The sequence below is a fragment of the Perognathus longimembris genome, chromosome 15, assembly GCF_023159225.1.
Source record: "Perognathus longimembris pacificus isolate PPM17 chromosome 15, ASM2315922v1, whole genome shotgun sequence".
Lineage (NCBI taxonomy): Eukaryota > Metazoa > Chordata > Mammalia > Rodentia > Heteromyidae > Perognathus > Perognathus longimembris.
This window is the reverse complement of record NC_063175.1, coordinates 12,466,721-12,478,925: the sequence shown is the minus strand read 5'-3', so window position 1 is coordinate 12,478,925 and position 12,205 is coordinate 12,466,721. Positions and strand designations below refer to the sequence as shown.

Sequence of the window (12,205 nt, the reverse complement as noted above, 5' to 3'; positions counted from 1 at the left end):
TGTTTATTCATGCTTTGAAGAATCTCTGGGCACAGTGAAAGCCTGGAGATTTTAACAGAGATTTGTGAGCTTGTTATTAGGCGTACAACATGGTCTCATTTAATACTGGTGTACTGCACTGACGGGAAGGTTTGTGAGGTGTCATTAACACAAACGTTTGCCCAAGGCTGGGTGCTGCACTCAGGTCTTCTTGTGGAAACCAAGTGAAAGGTGTAGGGGAACCCCCTTTATTGAGTCCCTAAAAACAGCAGGCTTAGACAAGGTAGTGGGCCTGGGGAAGGGCAAACTTAAGCTGAATAACAGGAGCCCAAAGCAGCTTGATCTAGAGCTGCTTGATTTTGTAAAAGAATGAGGAAGATTATTCAGTTTGCATGTTTTAGTTTACAGGAATTTCCAGAAAGATTTAAAGTTAAGTTAAATAGGTAAATACCAGTCACACTCAAAACCAAGAATTGTATTGTTTCTTACTGGAATTGTAATCATTGCTTTGTTTACTGGAGTTTACTGGAATTATAATCACTAACAGCCAATTCTGATTCTGTACATCCTGTTTGTTCACAGTTTAACTCACCTGACCACCTGTGTGTGGGACATGTTAGTTTTGCCTTTAAAAACTCAGCTCTGCCGAAGCTAGGGGGCCGCACTTTGCTTCCGGAGTGCTGAAGTGTGGTCCCACACAGTAATGAAGACTCCTAGCCCTATTTATCTGAGTCGGTGGTTGTAATTGGAATCCAAAATTTGGGGGCTCATCCAGGATCACCCCGACATCAGGCCTTGGTTGCCGAAGCACTGGACATGGTAAGGTGCCCCCCCCCCTTCCCCTGCTTCAGGGGACAGTGGGTGAGAGACGTTCCTCAGCTCCAAAGAGGTTGGATGCACTTCCTGTTTCAGGTTTCCTCCCGCAGGCAATGTTCTTAGGAGTCCCTGGAACCCTCCAGAAGTGAGTCTGGTGCCAGCTTGAGTGGGCTCGGTGGAGGGCTGGACTTGGCTTAACCTCCCCAGTCTGAGGTGTAGGGAAAGGTCCCTCACACCCCAACACAGAAATAGTCTAGACACAGCATCTGGGTGTTTCCCGCTTGTCTGTATTTATTCTGTTTGTTTCTTCTGTCTACATGTCTGGAGATTCTTCTTGCTTGTCCTGTGGGCTTGAGTAGTTTGCCTCTACCCCTCCCAGTGCCGAGTAGGGCATCTGGGTTCCTTGAAGCCATTGATGGTAAGGTCTGTCCCTGGAGTGCTCCATGCAGATACACCCCCCACCTCATTAAGTCTCCACCCAGTTACCTGGGTAACCAGCAGACCTGGAGGCAGTTACCTCCCCCTTCCTGAGGTTACATCCTAGTCTACCTGGCCACACCACATGCCCCTGCCGTAGATAAGGATGGGGGTCGCCCCTTCTCTCCGGCCTTGCCTCATCTCGGCCACAGGCCAGCAGTTCAGTAATAAACTTCCTCTCCTGCCTACATACTGCGTGGCATCCTCCTTTACTGGCTACCTACTTTTAAAAACCTAACAACTGACGGGTGGCCTCTGTGGGTTGACTGCCAGGGGATGGAAATCTGCACACAGTGGCGGTGCCCCCTGAGATGTTCCAGGGCTCCGTGGTCTTTCTGCTACTCTGACAGCCAGCTCATCCATGCAGGACATGCCATCCAAAGATCTTTTTGGAGTTACTTAGAAATCTTCAGGAAGTAACTCTGTTTCTCTGTTCTGTTTCGTCTTGCTCTGATTTAAAATTGGTACCAGTTTCAAATGTGGATCCTTGTTTCCCATGTTTTTGTGGTTCATTTGGACGTCTATAGAGGAAAAATCAGAGCCTGCAATGTGCTATGTTCCCTCCTGAAGGAAGGCAGCTGAGAGGGTGTAGGCAGTGAGGACCTGGTTCAAACAGCTGGCCAATCTTAGTCTCAGAATAAATTGAAATTGCAAAGTGCTTCTGGCTAAAACTGGCGAAAGACAGGCTATCTGGTGGGCTAAGAGATCAGCTTCAGGTAACTACCTTCCCCCCCAACTGAAGGTATTCAAAGGTCAATTGATCTGTAAAGTGTTCTATAATTTCTCTTCAAAACAATGCAACAATCCTTTAAGACATTTAATAAGGCCCAAACTTGACCTTGGAATTTATACTTAAACTTATTCATTTTTTTACATCATGCTGTTTTGATCTTGAACATGTTCTCAGACACACACTTGAACTCGTGCAAAAAAGATCTTAAAGTGCACAAAAATGAACATTGGGCCATACATTTTTCAGTGGCAAGAGATATTTTTTGCCAGTCTTTCTCTATTTCTCTAGCAGATGACCAAGATTTAAATAAAACTTGTTAGCAAAGCTCTTTAGCAGGGCCTTGTTTTCCAGGGCTTGCTAGTGTTTGGTGAGGCATTTTAGTATATCAAATACTTTTCTTCTGAAGAAAGCTGGGTGGGGGTCCCCTGGAGCTAACTCAGCTCACCGAGTACTTGACACTAGTCTTTAGCCAACTTACTAAAGCATTTCAAAATGATCAGAGCTGAGAGGTCATAGAAAAAGTTTGTAAGCATGCCTTTCTAATACCCATGTCTGTCTACAAAGTAACTGGGCAGGACCTTGCCAGTCCTCTGTGATAGTGGAAAGTAAAAGCTAAGGTTCTCAAGTGGAGTGAATAGTTTAAAATCCCAACCCCCTACATCTGCTCAGAGCCCTAGCTGGCAGTGAATTTCGAGCTGGCACATCTGTTCAGGAAAGGAAGCTTGTGGACCTGACATCCTGTCCTTAGTGTGTTTCTGGGCCCACTCCTACAGCTTCCGGCTCCCTGAACTCCATCCACTCTTCTCAGAAGGGAGGTCTCCTCTCATCCTGTACAATCTGAATTAAGGTTGACTTTCATTTTGAAAGTAAACACAAATCCCTTTATCAAGGCGTATTGGCCCTCTGAGAAATACTTGAGTTTTAATTACCTGCACAAGATGATTTTTCTGGGTATGAAATTGTTTAAAAATGCATTTTGGGGCTGGGAATGTGGCATAGTGGTAGAGTGCTTGCCTAGCATACATGAAGCCCTGGGTTCAATTCCTCAGCACCACATAAACAGAAAAGGCCAGAAGTGGTGCTGTGGCTCAAGTGATAGAGTGCTAGCCTTGAGCAAAAAGAAGCCAGGGACAGTGCCCAGGCTCTGAGTTCAAGCCCCAGGACTGGCAAAAAACAAAACAAAAAACCAGCAACACAGTTGCTACATTGTCTCTAGAATTGTATTTCTGACAACTTCTCCTTGTTCCTAATAATAGACAGCTCTTAAGATTTTTCTTTCACATGGCATATGTGCAATTTCATAACACTGTGTTTACTTGTGCTAGTCCTAGGGCTTGAACTCAGGGCTTGGGCACTGTCTCTAAGCTTTTTTTTTTTTTTTACATATAATTTTATATTTTCACTATTGAAAAAATGTCCAGGGCTTTTCTGCCTGAGCTGTCTTCAAACTGTGATCTCAGTCTCTTGAGGACCTTAGGATTATAGACATAAGCCACAGCTGCACAGTAGATTGTATAGTTGTCTGCACGTTTTACATTGTTGTGTGTTAGTATGTGTTGAATCCAGGGCCCCGGCCCATGGCTTTTTCATTCAAGGCTGGTGCTCTACCACTTGAGCCACAGCTCGACCTCCAGCTTTTTAGTTTTATTGAAGATGAGTCTTATGGACGTTCCTGCCTGGAACATCTTCAGACAGGGATCCTGGGTAGTTAGAATTGACCCAGCTGCTGGCACCTATCAAGGTCACTTCTCTTGGCTATTGAACCGTCTTCCAAGTATGGTCCCTGGTCTTCTGTATAGGATGAGGTTTTTGTCTATGTTAGCCTGGGAATATGAGCCTCTACAAGGCCTAAGTGAATTATTTTGGCAATTTTCCTGCTTGTTTTTCTCTGTTCTTGGGTGTTTCCTACATGTGTGCAGTCTGCAGCTCACACTTGAAGAAAACCCTCTATGCAGCTGCATCCTCTCTGGGATTCCTACAGACTTTAATGATCCTGTGGGAAATGCTCAAGTCTGTCTTAGCCAAGCAAGACTGGTTGGTTCTGCTGGGGGTAATCTGGGCAGTCAAGGAGCTTACTTACCCTGCTCCATTTCACTGTGTTGTGGTGCCCTTGTTCAAAGTCCATATTCACCATAATTTTTAGTAGTGGGCAAATATTTTTCCACCTCAGTAAGCAAAACAAAATTTCCTCAGAAATATTACACTTGTATGTGTGTGTGTGTGTGTGTGTGTGTGTGTGTGTGTGTGTGTGTGTGTTTCTCCCATTTGGACTTGTTGCCTTACATGCTTTCTTGCCATGCTTGTAGTCTGGCATTTTTCTACTTAATTGAAGATGGAGTCTCTCAGACATTTCTGCCCAGGATGGCTTTGAACCATGATCCTCTACATCTTGACCTCATGAATAGCTGGGATTATTGGTGTGAGCCTCCATGCCCAGCTCTGGTTTCACTGCTTGTCGGGGAGCCTTCCCGCTCACCTGGACTGCTCTGTAGATGCAAACCAGCCAGCTCTCCATAGCTTCACAAATGCGCTTAAAATATGGGCACATACATTAAACCCGCTCTGGTTTCTGTGTGGCTGCTTCCAGGAACACTAGAGCATCTGCCTTCACCCTCTTCCTGATGGCTGCATTCCTCCATTGTGCCGGGTTCCGCTTTGGGCAAGCTGCTCTCTTCTGCCTGGAATTCACTCAGCTCTAGTCCTTAGGGGCCTTCTCTGATGAGCCGAGATACTTAGCTACGGTGATCATCCTGTTAATTCCTTCAAGACCCGTATCACAGCTTTTTGTCTGCTGTTAGAACAGCGTAAGCCCCTTGAAAGCAGAGACTTTTATTTGTTCCTAGGTTCTAAGCCTATAGAGCTCATTAATCAATCTGTGTGGACAGTGGAAAATCTCATTTCTACCAGGTTTTTCTGTTAGGGTGGCAGAGTTTTTAATTGCTTGGTTCTTCTACCTTTTGTGCAGGTGTAGTGGAGCGTGATCTCTAGACTTCCTAAATATGTGCAACTATGGCCTGTGGACACTACAAACACTGAAAGGTGAATTAAATTCTTGCCTAATTAGAATATTGTTTCCTGGCTTTCAGAGAGAGAGAAAAAAAATTCTAGATACCAGAATGTCTCTCAAAGTCTAAGTTTGTAGTTTGTTTTTGCTATGGGCTCATTTTACTTAGAGGTAAGTGGACTTAGGTGCTATAAGATAACTTTTATTTCAAATGAATTAAATTCATAATGGTCTAGAGATAGGTATTGCTCCAAATAAGATTCAAGAATCATGGCTTAGTAAAGGCAGAGCACACACACACAGGGCCCTGGACTCAATCTCCAGTACAACCCCCCTCCCCCACATATGCTTAACCTAAAGCACACATGTATTGGTAAGGAATCTTATGTGATCTTTTGCTTCTTGTCATTACTGGTGCCCATGTTCTTGAGCTCTGAGCGCCACAACACATAGCGAAGTTGTGTGCCTACGCTGCACCCTAGGCCTGCACACTGCGCTTTCCTACCCAGCCTGTAAGGACAAAATGAATCTCTTGGTTTGTGATTTTGCTGATTGCCCCATTTTATATAGATGCATACCCACAGGTTTCTTGGTGCTAAGTTATGTGGCTGGGTTTCACATTTTAATGTACAAAAGATACAGATTTTTCTACAGGCACAATGGGTTTCCAAGCCCTCAAGACTCCCTTTCGTTTAGTTTCTTCTCTAGGATCACTGACAATACACCTAAGTTAGTGGGTATCTTATAAAAATTCAGCTAATTAAAGACTACACAAGCTTCATGCAATAATTGGGCCCATGTTAAGGCATTATATTGCTGGTAATCCCCCATAGCAGAAACGTGTGAGAACTACTTATGAGTTCGTGTTACTGCTTCAAAGTGTATTGGAGCTTGCCTTGATGTTTGAAACTAGTCGGTCTGTAGCACTGCTTCTTAGCTCTAGGCATCCACACAGAGCTGATTTCTGTAGTTTAACATGAATACTTGGCTATTCTGAAACTGAACTCTGAATAGCGGATATCTTACAAGTGTAACTACACTTGTCCAAATGTTTAAAAGCACTTGGAGTGTGTGTGTGCGCATGTGCCGGTCCCAGGCTTGAGCTTTTTTTGCTCAAGGCTGGTGCTATCACTTGAGCCACAGCTCTACTTGCAGCTTTTTGGTGGCTAACTGGAGACAGGAGTTCATGGAGTTTCCTGCCCAGGCCGGCCTGAATCCCAGTTCTCAGGTCTCAGCTTCCTGAGTAGCTGGGATCACAGCTGTGAGCCACTGGCACCTGGCTAGCATTTGGCTTTTTATTCTACATGTCAACATCTGCTATTTCTTTTTTGAGTAGCAAGAAGTTCTTAAGTGAAAATAAAATGCCCGGTGCTTTTCTGGGGCCATGAGTGTTGTAGGAGTTGATCCTGTTGACAGCTCCTGGTAAAGATGACACAGCTGAGTCAGAACTCGGGGCACGTCGGGGCCTTAGCCATGTTGTGGGCCAGCCATGGTGTGGCCCCAACGTGCTGCTGTGCTCTACTTTCCTTCCCCTCAGCCGCAACCTGGACACAGCTCCACGGCAGGGCTTGGGTTTCGCTTTTATCCCCTTCTTCCCCACCAGGTCCTGGATTTGAACTCAGGGCCTGACCACCTGATAGGCAGGTGTGGGTTTATCTTTAGTGTACCTGTAATGATAGGCCTCATTCATAAAAAGGTTAAATCAAGTCCAAAACACTTCATTCTAAAAGTTGAAAAAATTTTAAGAAGAATGTGTCCTGCAAGACCAAAGAAGGACTTGTGACCTGTGATAACTGGACACACATGCCATAAGAAATGTCCAGTAACCCTAACGCGACAGTGCAAGAAGCCTCTACTAGCAAATTACTTAAGCAAAACTGTTTTCTTTACAATGGAAGGTGAGAAACAGGTGTAATGTTATTTGATTCTAATTCCACACGTGAGTGCAAATGTAGCTCTGCAGGCGAAGCCACCTGATCAGAAGCCCCTGGGCGCCCAGGGCTTTGGGTGTTTGTTACTTGCAGGCCCAAGTCTCTCTGAGGACTCAGCTCCACAGAGAGCAGCTTTAAATGAAGAGGAGTCAAAGAAATAGAGGCGACCAACTTATTTTTAATATCTATATAAAAAATAACGAGCAATTTACAGATCTTTCTCTAGTCAGAACTTCAGTGTGTGTATGTGTGTATATATATATATGTATATATAAAGGTACTGTACATATATAAACATTTACACCAAGACATCCATGTTTGTGCCACAGCTGGGCCGGTGCCCACGGTACAGTGCCAGGACACGCTGAAAAGAGCCACATCGAAGTCATGTCACAGTTCACAAGAAAAATGGGGTCTGTGTCACTAGTTCTGGACTATAGGAAAAATAAATCACTCCTGTGGCTGCTCATGTTGGCATTTATCAAGCCCCTTGATTTTGCTGTATTCGGCAGGTACGGCAGGTGGGGTGCCAGGGAGCCTCGCTGGGGATGCGTGTACTGGTACAGGGCTGGTGTTCCACGTGGGGTTCACAGGCAGACGGCCAGAGGGAAGGGCCTGGGCGGAGTGCCGAACAGCAGCACAGAACCAATCCCCTTGGCCAGCGCCCGCGTGCAGAGAAGCTCGTGCTGCGGCAGGGGCAGGAAGCAGGCCCTACTGTCGGGTTAGAACCATCCTCACCTCCCGCACAGCCACGGGAAAGGACCGGAGCAGGCGTGGGAGATGCGTAGACATCTGTCTCCCACTCGTGTTTAAAAAGTCGATGCAGCCCGGCCAGGCACAGATGCTGCCCCAGATGGCTGGCTTTCTCCTCAGCCAGGGAGCTGCTGTGTAGCCTGGCTGGTTTCATGACTGTCACCCACACGGTTTGTGCCCTATTTTAACTCTTCAAATATGTAGTAAAGCTCCCGTTTTTAGTAGTAGAGACAGCCAAATTATCCAGACACGGGTGAGCACTAAGCTGCGTCCTGTGGCTTCCAGTGGCGGGCAGGCTGAGATGTAGGGCCACGCGGGCACCACCGTGGCTTGCACTGACACATTCATTTGTAAGGAACAGCTGCAACCGTTATTTTAAACACCCTATCCATCCAAGCGAAAAGAAAGCCATAATACGCCTCAGGACATTGTTTTTCTTCAAAATAGTGATGCTTTGGGGTTCTATTTTTAAACTGGGGTACCATCCACAGCTGTTAGAAGAGGCAACTGTCATCCTTAATGGTGAGCTCACTGCCTGCCTCTTCTCTGAGGACTCTCCCTGTAAACATGCAAAATGCTATTGAGGCACCTCGACCCCATCACTGCAGGGCTACATGGATGGGGACAGAGTGGACTCAGGCAGCAGGGGACATGGCACACATACAGCACGAGCGGCCACCTTGTCACCACACCATTGGTTCAGACACGGATGCAGCTGGCTGGGGACAGAGGCCCTGAACCGTGCCAAAGGTCCTGTGTGCAGCCCAACTATGCTCAAACTACAATGTACTTAGGCATCCTGAACTGTGGAAAATTGCTTTTGGAAATGCTTTTATGTGAGAGGAGAACGCAACTTGGGTCACAGCCGTTTCTCAGTCCCACTAGCAGCCCCGGTGGCTTTGCTAGAGCCTGGCACCTTCCAGGGCCCTGGGGTTATAGGAATTTTCCGTGCACCCTCCTGGCCCTGGTCAGCGGCTGCTGCCTCTTGCCTTCTGGGAGCGTCTACCTGACCAAGGGCTGTCCTCTCTGCAGGGCCCAGCGTCAGCTGCTTTCCTGACACCTGGGCACTTCCTCCTGGCTTCACTCTACTGGAACTTGCTTCCCCAGTGGCTGCCTTCCTGTCTGTCCCCTCTCCAGGCTCTGCCCCACTCGCAGTGCTCAAGGCTTTTGTGGCTGGAAGAGACTTTGCCTCTATTTTCTTGCTTTTGTTTTCGGGAGACCTGGCCCTATTTTTTCCCAGGAGACTCTGCTTCAGATCTTTCCTGGTGACACTGGCTTTTTCTCTTCCCCCTGAGAGCTGTTTTGCACTGTCACCAGCTCCACCCATGTCTAGGGATTTGGTGCCTGCACTTGCTGGGTCCTGGCCTCCTTCCATCGTGTGCTTCTTTGGGCTGGAGGAGCGCCCCCTGCTTTTCCTGCCGTGGCCTTGTCCAGAACCTGCCCTGGTGCCTGTCTGGCCTTTACTTTCCCCTTTCCTAGGGCTAAGGGATCCATCACTGGATCTTCCCTTGGGGCCACCTTTCTGAGGACTGGGAGTCTTCCCCAGATGTTCCTCTGAACATGGGTTAGCTGATTTTTGGGGACTAGCAGATCTGCCTCTTGGCGTCACACCATCTTCTACCTTGAGTAGATGCTTCTTGTCACTGTGGTGTGGACCTCTCCTAGTCACAGTTTTCTGGAGAGGAGATTGATGTGTTAGCTCTGGCTGATGCTCGTGTGAAGTGCTTTTCTTCTCGGGGCCAGCGTCCTTCAGTTCTGCTCCTCCACACAGCTGTGCTCCCCTGGGAGACTCTCCACATGTGGGAACAGCGTGTGGAGACGGGGGACGCGGAGGCTGCTCCTCATAGATCACGCTGAGAGATAGAGGGTTACTCACATCCCAGTCACCTACAGAAGGGTCAAGTGCAACAGCATTACATTTCGAAGCAGAAACAGGAGCACACACTTGACCTCTGACAGCCCCTTAAACTGCACTGAAGCATATTTACCTATCTGGGAAGGCAGACATGGGCAGACATCTGGGCACATATGCAGATAAATTGCTGATATATGTAAGCACTTCATTTTTCTAATTATGAATAATTAGTGAGCTAATTAACATATGAACTGTGAATTATTTGTACAGCCAAAGCAGAAAGATACGAGAGATAATAACAAAATTGGACTAAACTATCTGGTCCAAGAGGCTTACAATTGTTTGGGGTATTATACACGGATATAACTTAAAGACAAGTCAAAATCATTAATAAGTGAGAACAAACAAATTCTAGTAAGGGCCATGAATATTTGTAAATACTTTTCTTGAGCTATGCTGGCCAAATTTAATGCCAAAGGAGACTGAAAAGTGCAGAAGATAGAAACAGATGCATTTAATAGCATCGTTTTTAATCAACAAGAAAACAAAAGGAGGTGATTTATAAGACATGCAAATTTACCAAGTCTTTTTAAGGAAAGACCAAGAAAAGCCCTGAAAGCCTTAATGTTGCTCAGGTTTCACGTAGGAGCACAGACCGGAAGGAGCCAAACCTGAAGAAGGAAGAGAAAAAGCCTAGAACTATGTGAAAACAATGAGCTCGGTGAGCAAAGATGTCACTGGAACGCATGGTTTACAAGCAGGTGGTAGAAGGCTATACAGTCAAGAGTCAGGAGCTGGAAGGGATTGCAGGAAGTCATGTCCACACTTGCTCTATAAAGCCCAGGGTGGGGGCAGAGGACACCAACACTACTGGGGCTACAGTACTGCCTTTAATTTCTAGCTTCATGAACTAAAAAATATTGAGTGATTTTCAAGTATTCTTTCAAACTATAGTGAAACCAAGGAAGCTGAAGTCAGTGCAGGAGTACACACAAGGTCTCAGGTCCAGCCCCGTGCCTCTAGGGGTAGAACAGCTTGTTTTTGACAAGTGACAGGAAATCCTAAAGGTTTTTAAAAAAATGATATTTACTCCTTAAAAGACAAACTTCTTATTCTAAGGAAATAAATTTATGTGGTGTGTAGTTAGCCATGGAACAGAGCAGCTGGGATATTCTGGGGACATTTTATCGGGCTCCTCGGGACATTTGAGTTGTTTATCCCTTGCAGGCTCACTTCTCTACAGAAGCAACCCATACTTCCACGTGAAATACTGCCAAATATGTTCTGTTCCAACAACCACTCATTTGAAGACACTTGCTCAATTCTATATGGCAGCTGCTTGATGTTGGTGGTGCTTGCCTACTTATTAGCTGGCATGCTGTCGGTCTCCCCCCAGTGCTAGCACAGGCCCCTGCTCCAGGGGCCTCACTTACCATGGTCAGGAATTAGGCCAGATCCTGGTCTCAGGAGAAGAAGGACTTTATTTCCTCCAGCCTGAATGAGCTCAATGGCACGCGTGTGCGTAATGCCTTGTGTGGGTTCCCCATTGATTTCCACAATCTGGTCGCCAACCTAGAGAGGACGGTCATAGTCACAGAGGCTGCACCTCCTACAGCTCCTGCTTAGTGACCACTTCATCTGCATGGCACACCAAGAGGTGAGGTGTAGCATTAGGAAGAGATAAAGTATGCTTTCATTTCTCCACAAACATCCCACATGGGAAGGTTTTGATATGCCTAACAAACCAGTTATCTGGCTATCTTGGAATCAAGAGTCAAATTTTTAAGTTTTTTCTAGCTGGCGCAAGAAAGACCTTTGGTTCTATCCCTGGCACCTCAAAGAAGAAAATAATTCTGTTTTGTAGGCAAAGTTAAGCAGTAGAAGAGGGGAAGCTTCTACAAACCAAATGACACCAATTTCTGCAGTGCGCTTTCACACCAGAGCTGTGTCTGGAACTGATCCCCGTCCTGCTCCATGCTGTCTCTGTCTGTACCCCCTTAGGGCAGGAGCCCTTACCAGGACCCCTGCCCCACTCCGGGATGGGCTGTCTCTGCCTAGATACCCTGCCAGATGGCGTATTTACAGACTCACATTCTAAAGAAAGGAAACTTGGGGAATAGGTCAATAGAAACACTTTACTATAACTAATTATTAGGTGGGTAGTAGTGGCTCATAGCTTGTAATCCTAAATACTTAGGAGGCTGAGATTATCTGAGGATGGCAGTTCAAAGCCAATCTGGGCAATAAAGACTCATCTCTAGTCAACCTCCAAAAAGCCAGAAGTGGTGCCATGGCTCAAGTGGTAGAACTCTAGCCTTGAGCAAACCAGCTGAGGGACAGTGCCCAGGATGGCCACACGTGCACACACGTACTCACTGATTTTGAAGACACAATTTTCCATTTTCACTCGTGTGTGTGTGTGTGTGTGTGTGTGTGTGTGTGTACTCTAAACCTACAATTAATGACAACTGTAAAAGGGGGGCTATTTGAGAGAGGAACCAGCAGATGAGAAGAGATAGAAAAGGACTTGGTGAGGGGGCGAATGTTGTCAGAGAACATGAAAACAGAACAAGCAAGCACAAAGACTTTAAAAGGATTGGGGAAAAGGCAAAAATAAGTAATGACAGGAGGGTTTGAGTTTGATCAAGATACATGTT

At 46.3% G+C, this 12,205-nt stretch overlaps 1 protein-coding gene across 2 annotated transcripts in view; it reads right to left on the bottom strand.

The window, feature by feature from the left end:
* Positions 1–7,098: 7,098 nt before the first annotated feature.
* Magi3 (membrane associated guanylate kinase, WW and PDZ domain containing 3) overlaps positions 7,099–12,205 on the bottom strand; it is a 194,388-nt gene continuing 189,281 nt past the window's right edge. The window contains exons 20-21 of one of the 2 annotated variants that reach the window (XM_048363205.1): positions 10,982–11,120; positions 7,099–9,580 (exon numbers count right to left, since the gene is read on the bottom strand). In XM_048363205.1, coding sequence (XP_048219162.1) covers positions 8,553–9,580; positions 10,982–11,120 — 1,167 coding nt within the window. In that variant the 3' untranslated portion in view covers positions 7,099–8,552. Of the gene's footprint in view, positions 9,581–9,624; positions 10,220–10,981; positions 11,121–12,205 lie in introns of those variants that run through there. The other variant, XM_048363206.1, reaches the window with a different exon arrangement.